General features: G+C 36.3%; 1 protein-coding gene across 1 annotated transcript; it reads left to right on the plus strand.

Moving 5' to 3' along the window:
* The first annotated feature begins 13919 nt into the window (after positions 1 to 13919).
* On the plus strand, positions 13920 to 16329 carry LOC113288909 (thaumatin-like protein 1). The gene is made up of 3 exons (XM_026538063.1): positions 13920 to 14686; positions 14791 to 15466; positions 15715 to 16329. The coding sequence occupies exons 1-3, from the start codon at positions 14602 to 14604 to the stop codon at positions 16100 to 16102; spliced, it is 1149 nt and encodes a 382-aa protein (XP_026393848.1). The 5' UTR covers positions 13920 to 14601; the 3' UTR covers positions 16103 to 16329.
* The last annotated feature ends 2990 nt before the right edge of the window (positions 16330 to 19319 follow it).

The following is a 19319-nucleotide window of genomic DNA, read 5'->3' on the forward strand; positions in this document are numbered from 1 at the left end:
CTATATTTAGTTAAAAAAGAATTTAGTAAGTAACTAATTTTATGACGTTCACTTTCAGCTTTGGTGGTATACATATTATGACAAAACTATTTTCTAATTATGAGAAGGTGTGATGGTAATAATTTGGACAAAGAGAAAAACAATGCAGAAGTAAATAATATATGCGTGAATATACATATTATTATAAATATATATAATTTTATTTGGATGATGTATGAGAAGTTCGAGGATATGAGCTAGGATTCCCGAGAAATCAAAGACTTTCCAATCCTAAGTGTTATACAGTCATGTCAGGGACCTCGATATTTAATATTTTCAGAAAAATGTGCTAGAAAGTTAACTGGAAAAGTTGGAAAACCAAGAAAGCCTCGACATTTATCCATCGTTCTTGGATCAGAATATACAAGACTGGAGAGAAAAGGATGGAAAAGGCATGAGACATATTCACTCCTTGTGACGAAGAAGCATACATGGTTCAAATCGGTTATAAAGACGATAATTGGTCGAGAAGTTTACACATATATGGTTGGATTTTTCTGCAATGAGTATTGCATTACCAAATTCCTTGTCCAACACATCCACCATCGACGATTCCATCGTTCACCACGTATCCTTTAACATGGGATTCTTTTTCATGGACACCTGAAAAATGACTTTTTTCTTTATCGGTTGGTCAGATTTAGCAGAACTTAGGTGGGACATGGAATCCTTTACTTTCAAGGGGGTGGGGGTTGAATTAAGATATTCGGAAACTAGGCGTATGCACTAACATATATAATGTACGCAAACTGGGAATGAACGTGAGCTTTAGTCCATACTGGAACTCCACCATCCATCCATGGATATAATACATGACTCACAACCCAATATTATGCATAAGAAGTCTATCATCCAGTGCAAGAATTTGATCAATATCGGCAAGCCATCCAACAAAATCTCAAAGTTATCAAGATTATATATGACAATTTGATTCTGAAGGATTTCAAACTAGAGTATCGTATTAAGGGGTTACGATTATGATGCAGGGGCATGTATAACATGAACTGGAGGGTGTTGATTAGTTATAATTGTGCTTATTATGTAAATGAAAGAAGTTTAATTTATTTATTTATATAAATAAATAAATTGAAATTAAATTTATGTAAATTGTTCGAATTAATTAAAACTAATCTATTTAAAAAGAAAAGTAATACTAATTTTGATTTACACTTGATTAAAATTTATAACAAATCCATCAACGTCTGGTTCGATTAGTATGTGTATTTAACATTTCATACGGGTTATGAAAAACTCATTAATAATCGCAATGAGATTCATAAGCAAAATTTGATCCTTCATATCTTCGTCATTCCGCTCGAGATCGCAATGAAACTTTAAATATTGGTTTCACCCCTAAGTCGATATCGATTGACAACCTGAACTAAAGTTATACATTTTTCAACTTGTTTTCTTATAGTTCGAAACTGACAGAAAAGCACAGCTACATAACAGCTATCCAGGTTAATTGCATCAGCAAGAAATTTTAATAAATCCTCCTCCAATAACTCACACTTACTAAACCATTTGGTCGTTGTTCCGCCCCCAGCCAGATAACATATGACAAGGGTTTTATAAAGAGATAAATCTTCAACCACAGTAAACTCCATATGATTAATATACAGTTGAGCTATTATTCCAGAAATTGTTGGCATGAAAGATGGAGAAGGTGGACTCTGAAATTGGAAAGAACTGAATTTATAAAAGAAGAACTTAGATACTTTGGATGAATGAGTCGTTATTTTCCCGATCTAGGCCAATATAAGATTTAACCGCTAGTATCAAATTGAACCAATTGATTTAAATGGAGACATGATGGGAAATTGCTCAGATTTGAGTCATTGCCCATCCAGTTTGCCACTTTTACTACTCCACTGTGGGGGTAAGAATGAAACTTTTTTCTCTTTACCTACCCCACTAGACTCGCCCTAGGATAAGCAATGGGGATATTCCCCATGCCAGAGATGCATAAAAAACCTTCTTGAATAAAATAGATACTTCCTCCGTTTCAAAATTTTAGTCCTCTTTAACAAAGTCAAAATATTAAGAGGACCATGAGATTTCGTAGACTACCCTTATTTTTTACCATAATTATTTTTTAAAAGATAAGAAGATAAAAAAAATATAAAGATTATAACCATATTGTTTCCTATTTAACTAGATACTCCCTCCGTCTTTTATTAACCGCTTTGACTCAGTTAAAATATTAAGGAGACCGGAAGAAATGTCATGACTAACCTTATTAAATGCTATATTATTACTAAAACTAAATCTAACATGTATAATATGTAAAAATAAAAGCGTATATCGGATAATATTATTATTTTGAGAAATGTTTAAAAGAAAAGAAAAAAAAATATCTTGGTTATATTATGCCTGGCTAGGTTTGGGCCTAGGCACATTATTTGAGGCCTACGACTACAAGACAAAAAAACATTTTGAAGTGAAATGGATAACCCTTTATCCAACTATTTTACTTAATGAAAAAATTACCACTGATTAATTAGTGCTAATTTGAATGATTAAGTGATGTTTAATCAAGTTAACCCTGAAATCAACTACCATTATCCATCATCAAAACTTGAAAAAAAAAAATTTAATCTCGACCCATAATCGATTTATGTTAGTGCAGTAGTAGACCGATTCTGGGTAGAGTTTTTTCAATTGATGAAGAAAACTCAGAATCGGTTTTTCTCAATGCTCACATAAAGCGATTACAACAATCGGTTTTTAGGGATACCCACATAATCGATTACTCTATACTTTCAGAAACAAAATATTCATTACATAGTTTTGGAAATTAACACATTACATATACATGACAATTCAGTATGCGAATTTTTGAATGTGGCACATCAATACATCGTCAATGTACCTTCGAGCACGACGGCACGACACCACAAATTCCTTACAGTGAATGAACTTCTTTTCCCCATTATGAATTCTCCATAGGTTGTTGAATCGTTCCAGCAACTGCAATTGAATGAATTATTACATGTTAGTATGCAAACATTAGACGATCACATATCTAACTACTCACTTTTTCAAGAGGAGGAGATTATGGATGATGGTCGTTCACCATTTTGCTAACTTTAATATACTCTCGCATTAAAAAAAATTTATGTATTGGAATCGGAAAGCTATGTCTTAAGGTTTTTTGGATTCGCGGTGCGCTCATAATAGAACTCTTTGACTCTCTTCCAAAACATTGAATATAGTTCATTAGGACGTTCGTGGAAGATGGGGATGAACGATTTCACGAGCTGCACATCTTCTTCCGGATTCCATCCCATTTCTAGGCTCAGGGTATGATGTGGGAGTGGCTCAAAGTTGTCTTATATAGATAAAGACTCAACGACAAAAAATTTCGAAATCAATTCACACAATCGTATTTTGCATAGATCGATTCTGACCTAGCAAAATCATATAAAATCTACCTCACCACAATAGGTTTTAATGCTGCACATGTAATCCGATTCTTGGCAAAAAAGGTTACAGAAATAGTGCCAATTTTCCTTACTAGAATCGGATTACATGGAATGCCCACATAGACCGATTCTTAAGGTAGTCAAAATTCTGTATTTTTTGTTTTTTCAGAATCGAACTTTAAAACTATTCGTATAAGATTCTGGCCACTTACAAACCAGGTGAATGAAATTTTCAGAATCGGTCTATGTGGTGCACCCTCAAAACCCGATTCTAAAATTGTACCCCTGGAAAAATGGTAGAATCGAATTTTATGTGGGTCAATGTAAACCGACTGTGACAAAAAAAACTGCCAGAATTCCACAATTTTGGCACAAAAATTTTAGTTGGTTCTTTTGTCACGTCTTAAGAAAACACAGGAAATTTTCAAAACAAACCAGATCCAGTCATTCATAAACTAGGAAACATAACCAAATATAATTAGACAATAAGTTTACAAAATAAGTTTTGACTCCATAATTATCCATAGTAAAAGACATAAGTTTAGAAAACAAAGAAGTCATTCATTCATCAACATCCCCGCCAAGAACACCTCCACAACCACCTCGTCCTCCTTTAGAAGGTTGGGGGCTCACCTTAAGACTTCTTTTTTGCGGTGGTTTTCATCCTCTTTTTCTTTGTCTTCTCCACCACCGCTTCCCCAAACTTTGCACCCGCTTCTACATCTTCAAGACTGTTCAATTCATCAATCAACTTTTCATTGGCCTTAGCATCTTTCCCTTCCCTGATATGTAGCCTTGCTTGGGTTATAAAGTGCCCGACTCGTCTTCTCTGTTTTTTATTTTAAACAACAAACATTCAACAAATCATGCTAAAACCATTCACAAAGTCGTAATTGAGTAACAATATGCACCAGGTATTCGAAAGATGTATCTTTGTCCTCTATTTGGTGCCTCTCATCTACTCGTATCACTCGAGTATGCGAAATGTTGAGGTACCATGGCATGTAACCCGAAACTGCCTCATCATCTGTTTTCGAATGACCATCCATATCATGTTTCTCATACATTCTTATCCTAGTATTTAGACTTCGGTAAAGGATTCTGAACAATCTCAATATCATTATCCAATGACTCGTTTTTTTTTTCATTTATAGAAAACTTGTTGTGCTCCACATGGATTTTTCGTACGTATCTGCATTATCTTGCGACTCTCGTCAAGTTGTACATTACATATCCTCTTGGGTGAAACAAAGGCCCAAAATAACAATCTTTCTCAGGTACCCAACCATCTTTCTTTTTCCTTTATCCAAATCCTTCTTGTAAGGGTCAAAGACAACATCTTTCGTCGTCAAGTTGTCCAATTGGCGTTTCAACTTCAGATAATCATCATTTTGGGACTTCGACTTACTATTGTAGTTGTACTTGTCTCCTTAACACTTATCGTCCCATTACTTGTTCACAAAAGCCCTTTCATCAAATATTAGGAAGTGAAAATATATCCACGCCCACAGAAGAGCCATATTCCCTACGATTTGGTTCATTTGATCCCTAGAAGCCTTTCTCAACTCGTTCAACGAGTGCGCAAGGATGGAAGTGCCCCGAGAGTATTTGTGCATCATGTCAAATGATTGCAACATATGAATAAAGTTGGCGCTCATACGGGCACCGGAAATGTCGGGGAAAATAACATATCCCAGGATATATAGGACATATTCATTGGCTGTAGCGAATATATGTTTTTTGGTCACCTCTTTTCCCTCTGCACGAAGCTTCTTTATTCCCATGAAGAGGTATCTCAAATGCGCGAGATGGAATATCCTCTACTTTGCTTTACCTACTAGCATTTGTGACTTGGTCATCTCGTCATCCCATTGGAACACATTCTTAGTAAACGTGTAAATCTTGTCCCGCTCAAGCTCTTACGCGTACTTTTTTCCGCTCAAGCTCTTACGCGTATTTTTTGTGCTTCACGGCTTTACCTTCTATGCTTAGCCCGACATCATTTGGATTTATCGTCATTTCGCCAACCGGAAGATGAAAAGTATATGTTTCCCCGTAATATCTCTCGGCAAAGGCGGAAGAAAGAAGCTTGTCGTAACCAAGAACCAAAGTTTTGACCGTAGGCAACAACCCCGTAAATTTGACTAGCTCTATTACTTCCTCAACTTCCCCTATGGTTGATTCTGGTGCTTCTAGTGGCAAATTATTCATCATACTCACTGACGTTCCTGGATTCATACGACAAACGGCACCCTTGTGATCATATAAAACAAAACAAATCCGATAGACAACAATCAAAACACTAAACGAATAATAGGTTTTATCTTACATAGCATAAGGTTTAGGTAGTTATTATGGTATGGCAGACGACAGCGGCCCAACTCTCTTAATACCCCCATAACAACTTTCTTCCATCACCGGGTTACCCGTAAATTGGATCAGTAGGGACGCGAGGAAACATCTTCAGCGGGTCGGGCATGTGGCCCCCTTTTTTCTTCTTTGGAACATCATCTTTAACATCATTCTTACCTCATTCCTGAACTTATTGGTGAACTTGTTGTTGAACTTGTTGGTTAACTTGTTCTTGAACTTCTCCTCCTTAGACTTGTTCTTGCACTTTTTCTTGAAATTTCTCCTATCTCTCCATCACCTTCATTCTCACTTTCTTCTTCATCACCTCCATTCTCACTTTCTTCTTCATCAACTTCCTTGACACCACTTTCTTCTTCATTAACTTCCTTGCCACCACTTTCTTCTTTATTAATTTCCTCCTCACTTTCTTCTTCAGCAACTTCTCTATCACCACCTCCTTCTTCAGTAGGTGCAGCAGAATCAGTTCTTCTTGTGTTGGTTGCTCCGCTTGAGGTGGTGGGTCATTGATGCAGATCCTTTTAGCTTTACTCCCCTATCCCCTTCGGTGGGAAGTATTCAAATTTTTACCACCCTCTCGACGAGGTCCCAAACTCTTAGGAGAATCAAAGTCATTTTTCCTCTTATATTTATTTTCGGCTTGCCATTGTTGCTTTCCCCTGTTTTCCCTGGAGAATACGATGATTAGCGTGTTAGAGCACTGCACGGTCGAACTCGCAAGCGTTTGCTATCTCAAGCTTGTTTGTCAAGTTTAGTTGATCAAAACTATATACTTGATTTCTACTCTACTTATAGCTATGTCTCGGATTAGGATATAATGTATAGTTGAGCTTTATACTTCACGACGTTCATCGATTGAAGACGAAAATCTACTGAGGAGAGCTTGGAGGAACTTCATCAACAAAAGTTATATGGAGACTAAAACTTATCTATCACTCAGAAGTCTATTTTATTCTATCTTCTAATGAGATCAAGTCGTATAGTTATATAGACTTTTATATTATACACATTTGATATTTCGAGATGAGTTTGTCTCGCATATCTATTTCTCGAAATATGTGTTGGAAGCTTTTTTCTTCAACTATGTTCATCATTATTCTTGACGAGTTTAATTGGAAACAATTTATTTGTTGGACACTAAATATTATGTCAAAAGATGACCATCTGAAAATTGCCTTGAAACATCTTACATGATTTTTGTGAGACAATCATTTGATGTCGACTTGGAAAGTTTCGTATTGATCATTCGATCACTTGAAAATTATTTGAAGCTAATGGTATGTGTGAGACGTCCATTGTCGTCTTCTAAGGATGTTTGACTGAAATAGGAGTTTAGAACAAATAACTATGTCTGGATACAACACGGTATGCATACATAGTATGCGGACTGTATTGTTATAATTCAGGTCCGGGAACCTTGTTTACGTACCCAATATGCGAACGGTTTTACCAGTAAAGGTACGGGAACCTTGTTTGCGTACCTAGTATGCGAAAAAATTTCCGGGACGGTTGTTTGCATACCTGGTTTGCGAATGGCTGGACAAGGCCATGGTCCGGAGCTGTTGTTTGCATACCTGGTTTGCAAACAAAATGGTTAAGTTCAAAATCGGTTAAGTATGATTCTCATACTCATGAACTAAAACATTTATGAATTAAGGAATGAAATCTTGCAAACCGTGGCTTAATGTTCATGAATTGATTCGTGTATAAGTACTTTGTACAATTACGAATCAATACAATTTTGTTTCAATTTGTTCATATATATTTCTATGAGATAGTGAACAATTGAACAACTCTATTTGAAACACAATTAGATTCATTTGATTATCTTTCATGATTTATTGATCATCATATTTGATTTAGAAGTGTTATATGAATGTGGTTAAGTCAAAAGTGTTCATATGGATAACTTCGGTTAACTATTTTTGAGCCAACTCAATATACACGTTTAGGTAGGGTTACCAATATCTGAATGAAGGTATATTTCACTTACGTGTAACAAGCTAAGATCATCCAACGGTGGAGATTGATTTCTTTATTATTAAGAAGACTTATCTTGAATCTTAAATCAGGATTTCATCTAACGGTGAATATTGAATGCTTTGATACTAAGCTATCTTAGCTTTGATTGTAAGCAATCCTGATTTGAAAGGCTATATAAGGGAGAACTCTAGCAACTGGAAAACCTAATCCCAGCACTTTCTTGTGTCCTAGTTGCAAACTAGAGTCGATTCTCCTTTAACCTAGGTTTTTATAAAACCATTATAGGTTAACGACTTGAAGACTTCATTTGGGATTCGTGAAGCCAGATCCAACTGTTTTCTCTGTAGTTGTGTATTCTGATCTTACTTGTTATATCGTGTTGAGTACTATTTTCTCTAATATTTTCTCGAGATTTATCTCCGATAGGTAAGTTATAAAAAGTAATAACGACAGTTCTTCGTCTCAGACTCTTGTGATTCCATGATAACTTTTTCTATTAATCAGTTGGGTTATTGTGAGGTGATTGGTATTTCTAGGATGCTCTTCGAGAGTATAAGACCGGATTATCAATTGGTTCCTGCTCACCTTGATTTATCAAAAGACGGAACAAAAACCAAATAAAGAATAGACATATCTGTGGGAGACAAATTTGTTTATAAGTCTTCGACTTTGGGTCGTAGCAACTCTTAGTTGGGGTGAAATCAGCTAAGGGAATCAAGTACGCAGAATCCGGCGTGGTACTAGAAGCGTAAGGAACGCGACTGTACCTTAATCGTTGTGAGACTTGGTTAGGGATCAACTACATTCCAGTCTGAAGTTAACTTCTAGTAGGCTAGTGTCTGTAGCGGCTTAATACAGTGTGGTGTTCAAAGCTGGACTAGGTCCCGGGGGTTTTCTGCATTTGCGGTTTCCTCGTTAACAAAATTTCTGGTCTCTGTGTTATTTCTTTTCCGCATTATATTTGTTAATATAATTGAAATATCACAGGTTGTGCGTAGTTCAATCAATTGATAAATCCGACCTTGTTTGTTGGATATAACTTGATTGACACTTGGGCATTGGTCTTCGGTACCGTCCAAGTTATTTCTTATATCAATCAGGCTCATAGATTTCTATCTGTTCGGTTTGCTGATTGCATTGAGAAATAGAGATAAAACTCTTTGATATATTTCTTGATTGAGCTAGCTTTTAATTTTCTGCTCTCGGAATTATATTGGAGTTTAGTCCATACAAATTGCCGAATGAATTATTGGGTGTGGTTTTTATACCTCCGCTTTTTCAAAGCGACAAACTACAATGAAATTCAATGCATATTTTTGAATTTAAGGTATACAATCGGTTTACTTGATACACGTATAAAGTCTGATTCCTAACATTGCACATAAACACTTTATTTAAGTGCTCATGTAATTTGATTTTTACAACAAAAAAAAACATACAGAAAAATTGGGCATTTTTTCTTACAACAATCGGTTTACTCGGTACACATATAAAATCCGATTCTAGCATTATACATCAACAATCAGTTTTTATAAGTGTTCATGTTATCCTATTATGGGCTAAGTAGTTGTGAATTTCAAAGGGTACACAATCGGTTTTGTGGATGTAATTCGATTTTAACAAAAAAAAAAGTTATAGAAAAACGGTTATCCCAACCGTAACTGAATCGGGTTATGTGGACATTAACATTGACCGATTCTGGTTCAAATTTCTCGAACTAGAAAACACATGCAGGACAATCGGTCTTTGTGGGCATGAACATAAACCGTTTCCATATGCAATCGGTTCACAAGTACATTGACATAATCCGATTCTGGTAAACCCAGAAAAATTTGATTTCAAAATTTTCAGTTTTTGAGCGATTGCATGTTACTAAGACCTAGTTTAGAGGATTGAGTTGATAGAAAAATACCTGATTCGAGCCATTTCCTCCTCTTGGTGTGCGATCAAAGATTGTTTTTCCTCCTCAACCGTTGTGTTCTTCGGTTTGTTTCGAATAGATTGAGCAATTCCGAGATAACTCTCACTAGGAAATATCCTGTTAGTAGCATGCTTCACTCTTGTTTGTTTCGACATTTTATAGAAAAAAACGATTAACGATTAATCATTTTTGGATCATCGATAATCGACGATGTTTTGGTTTCAAAAAAGAAAAGGGAGAAGAAGAATCGGTTTATAAGGGGGATGGAAATGAATCTGATTTTAATTTTAGGTTTTATTATAAAGAGTTAATGGGGGTAACTTGGTAGTATTAATATTTAATAAAGGGTAAATTAGTAGTTTCAACAAATTTAGACATCCCTTATCACTTCCTATTGGGTATATGAAGTAATCTATAGGCCCCAAATAATGTTCCTAGGCCCCAAATTAGCTTTGGTTATATTATGGATTTTATATTTGGTTAGGTTATCTATCAATCAGTAGAAGCTTTATTAGGAATCTTATAACGTAAATATTTTTATCTAAAATTGAATGAAGATTAATAAGAAAGGTATTAAATAGATTTGTTTCTATATGTATGGAGATATTATTAAAGATTTTGAATTGAAGATACTTTTATAAACAGAGCGGGCAGATAAAAAAGAAACAAGCCAAAATAGAATAGAGGATAGATAAGAAAAGACGAAGGGAGTATTTTTAACGATATTAAATAAGATCTTATTGAAAATATATTAATAATTAAAATAAAATAAGGATATATTCGAGAGTTTAATGAAAAAGTATGACTATAAACATAAATATGACATAATTTTAGAACTAGAGAAAATAATGTTTGGATGCTTCTGCTTTTTTAGATTCAAAACCAGTAAAAAAAACAATTTGCTTCACAGAAAATTAAATGTTTTACTTCGATAAGTCATTTTGATATTGTATATAAAGAAAATTTTAAAATAGTATCCAAATGAGGTGTCAATGAGGCATATTTCTTGCACATGTCAAACTCTATAGTTTGCCACTTTTGCACCCACTATGGGTATGACAAAGTGACAAACGTATGTGCCAAAATGTCAAATATACCACTTAGGCATATACGATGGAGTTTCCAGCGAGCGATAGAATGTCCATCGCTATATGGTCACACAAGCGCTCGCTGATCATCAAAGTGTCAGTGCTAATCTTTCCATCGCTCACTGGTATGAACATCGGTCAGTTGTTTTTCATCCAACGGTTATGATTTCCAACCCCTATAAATCTTAACTTCAAGTTCATTTCAACTCACACCACAATTTCTAAATCTCTCTAGAATTTCTCAATCTCACACATCTTCCATACGTTTCATCATTGTTCCAAATTTTCAAAGAGTATGGCTGAAAATATGAATATGGTCGAATTCATGAAAAACCAACATGCTGCCGAAAATCAAGGAGTTGTTAACTATTCAATGTGCAAAGTCGAATAAAAATGTGAAGTCTAAAATTTACTATTGTGAAGGATGAATGTACTTGCAGAAACTAGGGGTTTTTTACTAATCATATTATCATTGGTGGTGCACTCCATGCCCAACCATTTTGGGAAAACATATTTGAGAGATTTCAAGAAAAATCAACGAACCTCAATAATCGCGACGCCCACTTGTTGAGTCAGCGTTTCTATACAATCAGTAAGGAAATTATTAAGTATGTTAATTTAGTAATGCTTGAGGCTGAAAACTGTTGGAATCTTGCAACAATAGAAGAAATGTTAGATGTATCAAATAAAATATATAAAGAACTATTTCAAATAACTCTACTACAAACAACTTGATGAGAGCAGAATCATAGGTTCAACAAGCTGTCCTTAACACATTAGTTCGCGGGTATATTCTGGAGTAATGCTAAACCCCAACATGCGAAGATGTGTCCAGGATAAGACTGTCCGATATAACTTGTACTAGCACAATACGAGTTACCCACTCTTGAACTTAGCAACGGGGATTGGATGTAAAACCGAGGCGCAAATAAAACAAGAAGATAAAGAAAAGGAAGATATAATATCAGCCGCTTCTTATATGTTGTGCAAAACAATTTCGAGTTATATTTATAGGAGATGATTTCTTGAAAATCAAGTTAGGTTTTGGTTTTCTGATAAAACAAGTTTTCTTGTAAAACAATTAAAATTGGAAGAGGAATTCTCCCATAAATAAAACTCTTAAGGAAATATTTTTGGAATCAATTTCCTAAAGAAAAACTTACAAAAATAAATTCTAGTAGACAATAGACACGGGAATTGGTGTATGGTATACGCGCATTGCATGGGTCGAAACATGTATATTTCGTCCAGCCCCTTCCACCCTCGTTTGTCAAGATATCCATAAGCAAATGGTTATATAGTTTTCCACTATGTGGGACTAAAGGATCATTTCATTCACTCAAAAAAAAAGAGTAAGTATCCTTAGACCATTAGGTCATTAGATCAAACCACACCAAGGCCAAAACATCCTTTATTAAAACTCATTTTCTCCAACAAAAACATGTGGAGTGGTGAAACCATGATGGACATTGAAGCAAGATGTAAGGCGGAGTGGCATCGCATCTATGGAAAACACTTCCAATATGGAAGTTTTTTCGAGATTTTAAAAGTGTTGCCCAAATATAATTTAAAGTTTATGTTTAAGTTTCTTAATTATCGATTTAAGCCTAAGTAGAAGCTTAAATATTTTTCTTAGTTTACTAAAATATAACCATACGTCTACTTTTAAAGTAAGAATTAATTAAGAATGGAGTATAAGCTTAATTGTCAACAATATGAGTCAAATTTTCCAATTCATAAACAAGTGAGTGTTTTTGCTAAACTTTGAATTAAACATTAGTAATCGTTTTTACGAGACATAAAACAAAGACAAAAATAATTTAAAATATAGACTTTAACAATAAAAATTTAGGACAATGTTTTTCATCTTGTTTATCTTTTTTCATGTCATATAACTTCCAATCAATGCGCTCATGAACATATTATCTTCTTCTTTGCTTTGCCTTGAACTCTTCATTGCTTTTTCTTAGCTGCAGGTTTAAGTTGGTTAATATCCAAAACTTGAAGACTTTTTTATTTTTACTTATTTCTTTGTAGCTATCACAAATCTTCTTAATAACACCTTCAGGTACTACTCCAGAAAAATTAAGCTGCATTCAAGTTGGGTTTGAAACTCTGCCATTTGAGAATTTTTCGAAAAAAATTAGATAGAGAAATTTTTGTGTAAAATTTTTGGTGTACAATTTTAATTTGAAAAGTACCTATTTATAGGCGAGAAAGAACTAATCGTTGGCGCTAGTCATTAGATCGAGCAATGCTGTCATTATACCCGACAATAATATCTTTATCGCTGGTGTTATTGACAATATCGCTCACTAGAAATTCCATTACTTTACTCATTTATTATACCGGCACAACTCATTTGCCATGCCATCTGGTATGTCAAATACAAAGTTTTACCATGGTGCATACGAATAGGACTAATAAATAACTTCCACATAAGAGAGTTAAAGAACAAATATTGTAAGGATTGAACTCTAACGTTTAATCTCCTTTTGTAACCAGACCCTCATGGGCCTCATCAACTAGAAGAGTCTGGTTAATATGTTCTTTAAGTAATCTTTTTTTTTGCTTTGTTTTTTGAATTTGGCTGGACAGTTGTTGCTTTCTTTAAGTAATCTTTTGCTTTTTGGTTGCTGAACTTATGTTGACTAATGTCATGCATGAGCAACTAATCTCAATGCAAGCTGTGAACTTGACCTTGCACATCCGACCCTGTTTGTCACTAGAGTTCCAAACAGCACAGCTCCAAACTATTGTCAGCAACTTGTTTTGTCTGGCCTTTTGCACGAGTTGTTACAAGAAGGTCGGAAGCTTACCCCATTACACATGTTGGGACACAGTTAGCTCACTGAGCAAAATAGTCACAGACTCACAATTGAGGGAATCCTATGTTCATGAGAATCGTTAAATTGCAAGTCCGTGAGCCATGCAGGCAGGGCTTCATTAAATACGGAGCCATCTTTAGGACACTGTCAGTCAACGTTTGTTTTGAGACTGTTTGGACAGATCCCACTATCGTCAATTCAACGATGTGCTATAAAGTTATGCAGGCTACTACAGATATTACTGTTTTCGAATGCAGTAGCGGTAACATAATCATATCAAGGCCAGCTAGTGTAACACAGCTGATTAAAAGTTGATCAAAGATAATCATATTCTACTTAAAGCTACGTAGATCCAATGAGCAGGTCCGTCCGTCCGTCTTAATGTCTTATAAATGCAGAAAAGATTACTGACTCCTGACTCCTGACTCCTCCTCCCCTTCTCTCTCTTCTTCTGCAATTATTCTCTCTACTGGCTACCTCGTGCAGTGATAATTGTTAGGTTTTATTAAGCGGTGGTGGTGGTGATTTTCAACCTCATTTACATTGGTCGTACACTTCCCTATCCCACTACCCCTTCCCTATTTTATGTACTGTCCTCTTATTATTAATATTCACACCTTAATTTGATGTTGGAGAACATCACCTCACTTCTAATAAACTACTACTACACCTAGCTACATTCCTACTGTTTTGTCAATAATTTACTTTCTCTTCACTCATATATTTCATCCCTGTCAATCCAACCCCCCAATGTAGCAGAAACAACAACAATAAACATCTATCTCATTTTCACCATCCTCATCATCATCAGCTTATCTGGAGAAGAAGAGACAAGTACTTAAATCAATAACTCTCCTTTCTTCTTCTTCTTCTTCTTCTTCTTCTTCTTCTTCATACCTACTCTCTTCTACCTAAAACCAAGTTAGACAAACGAAAAAAGATTAGTGATGATGCATCCTGACTCCTTAGTATCCTTAACTTTGTCCCTCAACCTCATTCTCATCCTTGTTATTTTCTCTTTGACATCTAAATGTAAGTACCTGGCTCCCTCTCTAGTTGGCAAATAAGTATACGTACATAGAACATACTTCATTTACTGATAAAATGCACCATGGGTTGATCTTTTTTGCGTACAGGTACTTCAGGAGCAACATTTACGTTCATAAACAACTGTGATTACACAGTATGGCCGGGGATACTGTCAAACTCAGGCAGCCCTAAGCTTGGAACCACAGGTTTTCAACTACCACAGAGCAACTCAGTCTCCTTCCAAGCTCCAGCAGGTTGGTCAGGGCGGTTCTGGGGTAGAACCGGTTGCACATTCGATTCATCTGGTAAAGGTAGATGTTCAACAGCTGATTGTGGATCGGGTACAATAGAATGTAATGGAGCAGGAGCAACACCACCAGCAACACTAGCTGAATTCACATTAGGTATAGGCAGTCAAGATTTCTACGACGTTAGTCTCGTTGATGGATATAACTTGCCCATGATTGTTGAAGGTGCTGGTCAATCGGGCAGTACATGTGTTACAACTGGGTGTGTTACTGATTTGAATCGGCAATGTCCAACTGAGCTGAAAGTTGGCAACGGCGATGCTTGTAGAAGTGCTTGTGAAGCGTTTCGTACGCCGGAGTATTGTTGTAGTGGAGAGTTCGGTACACCTAATACGTGTCGGCCATCTGTTTACTCTAAGATATTTAAATCGGCTTGCCCTAGATCGTATAGTTATGCGTATGATGATGCTACCAGTACGTTCACCTGTACCGGAGCTGATTATACGATTACGTTCTGTCCTTCTTACTCAAATAGGTAAACTTCTGAGGACTTATATTAAAAAATTTAAGATATTTCTTCGTAGATCTCGATAAAAAGTTCGTTGTTTCTGGGGTGGCATGGCAGGGAAAAGAAGCTGCAATTGTGCTTCTTTCTTTGCTTTTTAACTTTTACTTTTTTTAGTTGTAGGGTTTTACTTTTTTTATTGTGTTCACACCAAGATCCTCAGGGTTGCTAATTTTTACAAACTAGTTCCTGATTTTTTTACTATATTATTTTCACAGTCAGAAGGCTTCAAAGGAGACGACACCGGTTACAGCACCACCAGCTACAATAGCAATGACACCACCTGCCACCGGAACAACAGTAGACGGGTCGAATCCGGGATACGCTTACGGATCGGGTGACGGGTCAACAACAAATCCAGGGTACTCAAATGCAAATTCAGGGTATGGATCAAATACCAACCCAGGGTATTCAAATACAAATTCAGGGTATGGAACGGGTACCGGGTCTGGTACTGATTCAGGATCAGGAGGAGGAGCAATGTTGGCTGATGCATCATGGTTAGCAGGTTTAGCTGTTGGAGATTCAACAAGAATCTTTCCTGGGATTACATCATCTGTTGTTGGTGCGACCACCATTTTTGTCCTCTCCTCATTCTACTTGTAATCTGTCTAAGCAGGGATGGACCAGTTTTGATGTGGATAATATGTTTAAAATGGGCACTGTTAGAGACAGATTGTAAACCACTCAAACGCCCAAAGATTCTCCTCCTCCTGCCTACGTATATTTTTAATGTTAGCTAGAATTAATGCATGTATACTTTTTTATTTTAATTTGTAAATATGGGTTTAGCATAAATTAGTAGGAGCATTTTGGTTTTCCTAGTTTAATTAGATTATTTACTACTTTTGAGAGTAAAAGGTGATAAATTTGCTTTTGGACTTCTTTGTTGATTGAGTATGGCTTGATGAGTAGTATCTCCATTCTCCCCGCTCTTGAGGCCATAATGTCTAAGCAAGAATCCATGTGTCCCAACAACGCAAGATTTGGTTGTTGGGAGATATGACTTTACAGTTTACAGTAACTAGTTTGACAAGTGAAAAATGATCCATTTTTTCAACGCATGTCTAAATGAAATTGGTTATTGATTTAATAATAGCGCATGCATGAATGATGCCAATTAGCGGATGTTTCAAGATATGGAAGAAAGATGTAATTGAATGTAGTGTCGTAGGGTAAAGGTGTTGGGCATGGTTTCAATAAGACGCAAAATAAAACAACAGCCAGTAGTATCACTGACATAAAATATCGTAAGAACTAGAAAAGAAATTTAGAAAAGCCAAAGATTATAGTGCAAGCTGTCTGCAAAAGCAGCCCCACACAAAATCATTAGATATGGCTCTGTATTAATTAGGATATATCTAATGAGACAAAAATTAGGTCATTTTGAAGTAAAAGAAGTCATCCCTTAATTTTGTATTTTCTAAATGGCTAATATGTCCTTATTTAATTAACACTAAAAAATCTGATTAGATTAATTAATTGAGTTTAGATTAAAATTTTCAAATTATGAATTCAGTAGATTAAACCTTTAATTCGTCTTATGAGTTCGATTTCGACTAAAATTTTTGGTTTTGACAATGTAAAAGATCGGCAAGGTCGACATTTGAACAAGGTGCCGGCTATGTCCCGCCGGCATGATCGACGTTTGAATAAGATGCCGACCAAGCATAGTCGGCATGGTCCTTGGATGAAGAACTCGCCGACCCTTTGTTGGCCGGAAGGGTCTTTGAATGTAGATTATGCCGACTTTCTTGGCGGAGCAATCTTATGGCCGGCATGTAAATATTTCCTACAATGTCGGCTATCATATAGTCGACTGACCTGTAGCCGGCATGTTAAGGATTTATAACCTTGCCGACTTGTACTTATACCAAATAGAAAACAGAATATGGGAAGATGTAATTCACTTTATTCATGCAATTTTGGTTACTACATTGATTGAAACATAAAAACGAATGCACTTAGCATGTGCATCAAGCCTTTGAACCCCTAGGCGATCCTAGTGGACGAGTTATAGTCTCGTGAGGGTTTACATAGAGGTCTACCCACAAAACCTATACGAAAACTTCTAAAGCCATCAATCTTCCTCCTCCGAAGACGATACAACATCCAAGTAGTCCGGGTTATCCTCCGGGATTCTTTCTGCCAAGAAGTGATAGCTTGCATCGAAAGCGAATGCTTCCCCCTTTTCCCCCAAGTAGCGCGCTTTCACGACTTCGTGCTACAAAAACAAACTTACATTTGTTAGTGGTGTTTCATTGGAAAATAAAACAACATGGGTTACGTAAAACAAACCACAAAAATACTCACAAATTGTGCAATGGACAAGGTGAAGGGGCGAGTGTTAAAAATCCGAGGTTGAAGAGCTAAAAAAGCAAGTATCGCGTTTTCGATTACTAGGTGCCTCTCATGGACTTGTTGAACACTTCTTGCATTAGGATTCCCAAAGTCTTGGATAAATTTGTTGTGTACCCTAACCCAAAAGGTTGTGGAATCCACCCTTTCGGAGGATTGACGTCTAAGTCGTTTTTCCGCATACCATGCTTTGGTGATTGTCAAATCTTCATTTGAATCAAATGAAGTCATTGTTGTTTGTAGAGAGCTACTGGGTGAGTTAGATGGAGTGTATGATGATGATATGAGCTTTGGAGAGTATATGGAACTATTTGTATGTTGTTTTGTAGAGAGAAGTGGTGTATTTATAGGATGGTGGCCAAATTTGGCCATTATAGTTCCCAAGTACAAGTCAATCAATGAAATTGTACTTTCCAAAAATTTGAATTTTGAATTCGCCGGCGAGGTTTGTTTTCCCTAATATGCCGACTACAACTGGCCGGAAGGGTGGGAAGTTTCTTACCATGACGACCTTATGACTTTTAGGCATCGGGAGAACATTTTCTTCTGCATATCCGCTAGCAATGTATTTGGTGATTTGCATGCCGGCAATGCTATGGCGGCAAGGTAAAAAATTTATTACCATGCCGACCTTATGACTTTTAAGCATCAGGAGTTCATGCAATTTTCTGTTAAACCGTCGGAACGGTATTTGTTCACTAGCATGTCGGCTGTAATGTGGTCGGCAAGGATCATAATTTAGAACCATGCCGGCCTCATGGTGATTTTAGGCATCAGGAGAAGGTTTTTTCTGCAAAAAATAGCCGACAGGTTCGATAAGATAAAACCCTGCCGGCGGTATAACAGCCGGCTTGGTATTGATCTGATTACCTTGCCGACCCTGGTATTCAAGCATTTTCTGCTGTCAGGGACGACAGACTGACAGTTCAAAACCTTTCCGGCCCTGGTGTGGTTGGTACTGTAACTTAAAAAAAGCACGCCGGCATAAGTATTGAAACTTTACGTAGCTAAAAAAACCATTCATTCAACAACTAGAAATCCAACACTTGTTGTCCAAAATACGAAAACATATCCCATAAACCTTAAAAAAACATTTGCCCAACCTTTAACCTTAAAATTTGTCCAACACAACATAAAGAAATAAACTATGAAAGCATTCATTCACCACCACGACCACGACCCCGTTTAGGAACACCACCACTACTGCTACCTTCACCACCACGACCACTAATACTACCTTCACCACCATGAGCACTATGAGCCCTCTTTTTATCAGCATTCATCTTGGATTGTGCTTCTCTCCTGGCTCTTTCTTCCCTATTTACTTCAGCATCAACTTGCTTGAACAATTCATGGGCATCCTCATTGTCAATATTGCAAGCATAGTCAATGTGCTTGCTTTGCTCTTCAATCGACAAAGGCTCTCCTCTGTCTTTCGCGCAACACAATACCTTCACAAAGGTCT

The sequence above is a fragment of the Papaver somniferum genome, chromosome 6, assembly GCF_003573695.1.
Source record: "Papaver somniferum cultivar HN1 chromosome 6, ASM357369v1, whole genome shotgun sequence".
NCBI lineage: Eukaryota > Viridiplantae > Streptophyta > Magnoliopsida > Ranunculales > Papaveraceae > Papaver > Papaver somniferum.